This window comes from Formica exsecta, unplaced genomic scaffold (genome assembly GCF_003651465.1).
Source record: "Formica exsecta isolate Colony F162 unplaced genomic scaffold, ASM365146v1 scaffold458, whole genome shotgun sequence".
Lineage (NCBI taxonomy): Eukaryota > Metazoa > Arthropoda > Insecta > Hymenoptera > Formicidae > Formica > Formica exsecta.
In genome coordinates, this window is record NW_021851814.1 from 575,147 (window position 1) to 582,400 (window position 7,254).

At 34.0% G+C, this 7,254-nt stretch overlaps 2 protein-coding genes across 2 annotated transcripts in view; both read left to right on the plus strand.

The window, feature by feature from the left end:
- The first annotated feature begins 260 nt into the window (after positions 1 to 260).
- LOC115240940 (ubiquitin carboxyl-terminal hydrolase 36) lies at positions 261 to 4,801 on the plus strand. The gene is made up of 7 exons (XM_029816397.1): positions 261 to 718; positions 1,065 to 1,605; positions 1,716 to 1,823; positions 1,901 to 2,127; positions 2,219 to 3,555; positions 3,646 to 3,779; positions 3,873 to 4,801. Exons 2-7 carry the CDS (start codon positions 1,119 to 1,121, stop codon positions 4,202 to 4,204), a joined length of 2,625 nt encoding a protein of 874 aa, XP_029672257.1. The 5' UTR covers positions 261 to 718; positions 1,065 to 1,118; the 3' UTR covers positions 4,205 to 4,801.
- Positions 4,802 to 6,337: 1,536 nt separating this feature from the next.
- LOC115240943 overlaps positions 6,338 to 7,254 on the plus strand; it is a 4,318-nt gene continuing 3,401 nt past the window's right edge. Inside the window, exons 1-2 of the mRNA XM_029816399.1 lie at positions 6,338 to 6,695; positions 6,838 to 7,041. Coding sequence (XP_029672259.1) covers positions 6,630 to 6,695; positions 6,838 to 7,041 — 270 coding nt within the window. The 5' untranslated portion in view covers positions 6,338 to 6,629. The remainder of the gene's footprint in view (positions 6,696 to 6,837; positions 7,042 to 7,254) is intronic.

Sequence of the window (7,254 nt, forward strand, 5' to 3'; positions counted from 1 at the left end):
TCTGTTAAATATTTGAAGAAAAGATGAATTATACAAGTACGCACGCTAATGGATTAAATTGATTAGGCGATCTGCAACGGCTAGAAAATTGTAGCAATGATTTGAATGTAATATCATCCGCTGCTAGCCGGCCGGAACCATCTTGAGTGTGTGGGATTTTCCCGCGTACTACACTACCAGTCAAGCAAGCGCCGCTCGCCGCTCGTCGCACGCCGCACGCAAGAGAAGCCGTTCGCCGTTCTTCAGATAGTGAATGCAAATGGCTGTCACGATCACGGTGTACGTGAGTATGTCGTCTCCCGTTCCCGCGTGTCCAATACGAGCGAGCATAAAATCATCGAGTACGACCGATATGTGATGATCGGCGGGTCGGGTCGTTCGAATATTGAAAAAAAGTATCGTTTCGTAAGCGCGACGTAAAGACGTGTGAAATTAGAGTATAAAAGATAGCGTACGGCCGCACGCGGGAAATCGCTCGTAACGGAGGGACTCCGGTAACCGCGTTGGAGACGAGTAAACGCGCGTTATCGTATGTGTGATGAATCGATAGTGATTCCACGATTCCAGAATTCGAAAGAGATCAACGTTAGATGGTTGTCGGGATTTTTCTCGATAATAATAATTATCCAAGTATATATATATATATATATATATCGACGAGGGCAGGTATAAATAACGATTTATTTCATGCGTTATCTACCGCATGCAATCTTTCCAAGTAAGTATGCTCCTTAAATCCCATTGTACACCGCGTGATTATGAATAGAAGTCGAATCTGTAACATAATCAATTTTTTTCTGTTATACATTGTATACAAGCAGCTAAATAATTATTTGACTATACCTTATTCTCTATATATTAATTTTTACATTTAATGCTTTTTAAAATTTTTCCTTGCATATGTCGTAGATGTAAATGGCTTTATTTTATTTTACACATATAAATATGACATTCGGATTATATTTCTTCCTAATTTGTTTCATTAATGCAATCAATCAAGAGCATAATGATAGAGCTGCGTATCCAAAATTGTATTTCTTGTTTAATTTAATATTTTATTACAGGTGTGTCTGTGTGATTATTAAATAATAAGGAGAAAATTTAAACAATACAATAAAATGCCTGCAGTCAGTATCTGCGATCCTATTGCGGCTAGGCTCCATTGTGCTTTGAATAGTAATTCTTCCAAAACCACAGATGATTTGTCCATTGAATTAGTCGGCAATGCTTCTCGAATTATGCAAACGGAAATTCGTTACGAAGAATTAAAAGATTATCAAGCGGCAAATCAGGTGCAAGCTAACTGCAACATTTTTCTCAATTTATCCGAGAATTTGGAGGAAAGCAAAGTCAAAGATGGCACAAGTTATAAGAAAAAGATTGATGCAAATAAAGGACCAGTTTTACCAGAACCAGCTGTCACTTTGTATTCTCCCAAGAAAGTTCAGCTGGGGTGGAAAGGCACATTTCCAGTTGGAGCAGGCATGTACAATATCGGGAATACATGTTACTTGAATAGTACTCTTCAAGCATTATTTCATGTTCCGGCTCTCGTCAACTGGTTATTATCAGATCCGCATCATAATTCCAAGATGGAACAAAATGGTAATTTTTTTTACTATCATATCATGTATTTTACTTATATTTCATGCTTTTCAAAACAGTATAAAGTTATAATGGCATAGTATGGTGTTTTGATAATAGGATAATTTTAGATGGAAATGGAGAATGCCTTACGTGTGCAGTGGCTAAGACTCTACAATTCACTCATCAGAAATCTGGGGGTGCAATCAAGCCATTTTATATATTTAATAAACTAAAGCGTAAGTATTTCCTTCACAAGTTATTTTGTCAAATATGTGCGTAGATAAATATTATAACAAGTATATAACATTTTCAGTCATTTGTCGAACTATGGTGCCTGGACAACAAGAAGATGCTCACGAATTTCTACGTTATTTATTGGAAGGGATGGAACGTACGTATTTAAATAGGCATAAAGCGACTAAATTGGATAGCTATTCTAAAGAAACGACACCTATTAATCAAATATTTGGCGGTTATATACGTACTGAAGTAAAGTGCCTGCAATGTCAACATGTATCTACCACGTTTCAACATTTTCAGGTAAGATGAAATTCTTGTATAAAACTGTAAAAGCACAAATTCTTACATATAATGTTTCTATTTGTAAATAACTGTAAAAATTCTAAAACAGGATTTGCTTGTGGATATACGTAAGGCGAATACATTGGACGAAGCGTTAAATAGTTACTTCAGTAGAGAACAATTGGATAATAATGATTATAAATGTGAAGCCTGTAAGAGAAGAGTTCCTGCCACCAAACAATTCACATTGGAGCGCCCACCAAAAGTGTTATGTGTACAATTGAAGCGATTTAGCGTTTTAGGAGGAAAAATATCTAGACACATCGGTTTTAAACAAACTATAGATATGGGCCCGTACTTGTGGAGAGAACCGGGAGAATCTCCCAGACAGCTTACCTACAAACTCATGTCGATGGTGACACACATGGGTCCCTCTGTAAATTGTGGTCATTATACGGCGATCGCACAAGTATCGAGTGGTCAATATTATTCTTTCGATGACTGCTGCGTTCGTCCAATAAGCCTTAATAATGTTTTAAGTACAAACTCGTACATTATGATCTTCGAGATGGAAAATTACAGTCAGAATTCGCCATCAACAAAAATGAACGGTACAACATCGGTAAAGAGTATCGTGTCGACTGCGCCAGTACCCAATTCTATAATAAATAAATCTATTGCGTTAAAAGCATCAACATCTGCGGGATGCTCGAACGGAAGCGAATCGTCAAACAACCATGATGAATCGAGCAAATCGCGGCCATTGATCGGTCCGCAGCTGCCGCCGCAAAGAAATGGCGTTGAATTAAATTTTCCTCTAAAAAAATCCAGCGACACCGATAATATAAAGTCATCGCAGAAAATGCAGGACAAGTCACAGCCAAGATTAGTGATGCATATTAAAAATGGGAAAGTTTTAAATGGTAACAGTTTAGTGCCCTATGATGTAGATCCCACTTCCAGTGAAGAAGAGGATAGTTGTCCTTCTGTCGGGACGGAGACTCTGAAAAATCAAACCTCAAATAATACCGTATCCCGAATTAATATTACAAATGGTGTGCCAAAATGTGTCATTACAAAAGACGGATTAAAAACCATCTCAAACTCTAAAGAAATACAAAAGACTACCAACTCTAAAAGTAATGGTATATCGACAATGACGCCGCAAGCTACTATTGTACAATGTACGAAAACACAAAATGGATCTAATAACAGTAATGGCCGAATAAGTTTATTAAAACATCAAAATGGAAGAATGGAAACAAACGGCGGTCAGTCGGAACAACGCGACAAGGATACGTGGCGTCAATCTGCCGCCAGAACTAAAAACGGACAGGAAGAGAATGTGCCTACAAAGGCTACGAGTAGCAACATTAAGGGTTGGCAAACTCCCAAGGACAAATTTTCTCCCTCATTCAACGGATCCAATGGATGGACTGATAATGGGTAAATCTATTTACACGAAACTTACATAATACAATGAGAAAAATAATGCAATATATATAGAGAAATAAAATTCTAATATATCTATTCTAGGGAAGACGCCAAGGTCAATCAAGGTAATACAACACCGAATGCCGCAGCTGTGCGAGATTTTAATGGTACCAACCGCTCGGACACTGTTTCACATTTATTGAAAATGTCGCATCGTGGATATGGCAGTACTTCCGGTAAGCATGTAATAAAATTTAATTGTAAAATAATAAAATTTAAATATTAAAAGATCAACAATTATAAATTTGTGAATCTTTATGAATTTCTAGTAACGAACTGGAATGGCAGTAGAACACAGCTAGATCGTGATGTCGATAACGACAGACGGGAGGAACGTAAACGTCATTTTAATACGGACGACGAAGAAATGGATAGGGGTCGCGTAAAGAAAGTCAAGGATCATTCGAGTCGTCGATCGTACAATGAGAGATCTAATACAAATTATAATTCATTCCAAGAATACCAAAACAAAACCTGGAATCGATCAGTTAATAGTTATCATCGAAGACATTATTATAACACTTCCTATGTGCGGCCGCGACACGGAAACAACTATGGAAGGCCGCCGCATTTCAGATATTCCTCTCATAGATATCTATAGATATCGCTCGTGCTCGCGACACCGAGTGATGAGCGTGAGTGTAGGCAATGGTAAAAGATTTTAGGAGTTGTATGTGGACAATTCAGAAAGCTGGTGTAATAAACTGTGTAATACCGATTTTCACTTGCTAAATAAATATCATTTCTTAGCATGAGATTGAAAATAAACTGTTGAATAAAGTTTCAACAGTAAACTATCGTGTTTCAGTTGATATACATATATATTATATATATGGACATTTTGAAGATAATGACATACATTCACGTTTCAAGAGACATAATACATGTTCCTGATAGATTCATGGCATTTTTGCTTCCTGCATAAGTTTGGTACACACGCTTCTATCATAAGAAGCGATCCATGGGGGATGAGTATCGCCAACTGTACCAATTTGTGTTCAACGTGAAAAATATTATAGAAAACTCCGTAATTTTTTCTAATCCTAATACGCGCGAATAACCGTAATTTTTAAATACATATTCATCATTAAATTCAACATGATACTTTTGAACAGTGAAAATCTGACATGGCGGTGTGAATATAAATTAAATGTAAATTGAATTTGATTGTATATTATTTAATACAGCTTATTAGGATCATGATCAGAGCAGTTATTTTTTAGGATAAATAAATGATATATAAACTAAATAGCTACAAATATATTATCTAAATTTAATCTATAAAATTTCAAATTACACACAAATATGCGTGTATATTTTTTGTTTGGTTATATATATTCTTGATCTAGATTTCCATATCATATACAAATTTTTTCTTTTCTATTATATTTCTCATGACGAAATATCAGCAATAAGCATGCTGATAAAACATTGTTGCAATGTCAAAAAAAATTATAATAGTCATTTTAAATTTTAGAATATGTGAAATTTAAGTCACAGAATCAGTTTCTTTGCTTTCATTTTTAGAATATACAAAATATTTAAAACATTTTTTTTTTTTTTATTATATATGTAATAATCCGTCCTACCCTATCTTTTTGATAAAGATACTCTTCCCCTACCCCCTGTTAGGAACGATATTAAAGGAGATAATCATTTTATAAGACAACTATAATGATTGATTTCATTATAATAGCGCTTTGAAGCGAAATGATGAGAAGATAGCAATCAGCATTTTTGATGGCAATATATCGCGCGCGCTGTTTCTTTTACTATATAAATTACAATTAATTAGCATATATATTTGTCAGCAAGTGCAAGTTTAAACATGTTTTTAAATGTTTCTACTGCGATAATTAAGATAAGCTGTGTATAATTAAATAAATCATATTTAGTTATGACAATTAATATTAACAATATTGAGTATGTAACAAAATATGTACATTACTTATGATAAGCGCGGGAGCGCTTGTAATATTAAGAAATTACACTATTAATAGTAAAAATTATAAAGTCATAAGTTAATTTTTTAAGCGACATACGGAGGAGTCAATTTCCAATTATTTTAAATTCCTATAATACCTCATTACATCATCCGAACAAAAGACATTAACCAAAAAAAAAAAAAAAAAAAAAAAAAAAATAATAAAAGAAAAATCAATGACGTTGAACGTTGCAATATTCAAACTTGGTAACGAATGGATCAAGATTCTTTCAGAGTAAAACAAGCGTAACTGCGTAAGTTGTTCAAAGTACGGTCACGAAACGAGCGCTCGGGTATTTTCGCGAGAATAACCCGTGCTATTTTCCTTCTTTCTGCTTAACTTGCAAAACGTTAAACATACTGACGACGATGAAAAGTGACAAATTGTGTGACATAATTATATCGTCGAAACGATTGTAGTAGAATCGATTAAAATCGAAAAATGTCACGATTACTTTAATTGCCGAAGCCTACGCTTTTCGGCGCGTTCTGTCCACAGATATAAAATCCCGTTATTGGTATAGAAAAAGATAAAACATCCGGGTCCACGCGAATACTTCAATGTAATCTTTCGAAATTATGCGCGCGATCTTTGCACGGGAGAAAGAACGGCGGATGCATTTTTTTTAAATGTAAAGCAGTTGCGAACGCAAGAAAAAAATTGATTGAAAGTAAGGTCGCCGGTTTTAAAATGCAAAATCGCGGCGATCTAGTCAGAGACCTGGAAAAGCCAGGCCCTTCCGAAAAAAAAAAAAAAAAATGTATATCGATGAGATTAATGCGCGACGTTATATGAAGTGGTCTATACAAGCAAACCAACGCCAGATTTATGTATGTATTTACATGTATAAAAAGAAAACAACGTCGTTTATATTATATATATATAAACTGGTAACAAAAAAATAAAGAAAAACAAACAACTGAATATATCTATCCTTTGGAACAAGAAGACTGTCGAAATTTTGTGTAGAAATGCATTTGTTTAACAAAAACAGTTCGACAAAAGAAGATATATTGATAAATATCATAAATAATTTTTTTTATGAAGATTACTATGACGACCAACATCGTCTCGATCCGCGAACTTGTGCAACTTCTCGAAAAAAATGTAAGTTAATAATTTCCTGTAAAAATATCGTGCGGTATGTATATATATATATATATGTTTCTCACTTTTTTAATTGTTAGAATTATTCAATTACTTATCGGACAAAAATGATATCGTATTTTGACATTTTTTTAAAATGTAGGTGAGCATTCTGAAGACGGAAAGCCACAATTCAGATATTGATTTTAAATTTCGCGACAAACTCGAATGCTTCGGTAAACTATCATGCAATGTGACTGATAAACTCCAGTCGTTATTATATTTATCCGAGAATCACACTGCAAGCAGTGACCTTAAAAAATTCATAAATAGGATTAACGGTTTATGGATTTCCGCTAATAAACAGGTAAAGCTTCTCTATATGATTTACTCTTACACATATTTGTTTTATATATATTAATATTATAATTAATTTATATAAAACAAATTACATATAATAGGATTATGGATTTCCGCTAATAAACAGGTAAAGCTTCTCTATATGATTTACTCTTTCACATATTTGTTTTATATATATTAATATTATAATATTATTATATAAAACAAATTACATATTTTA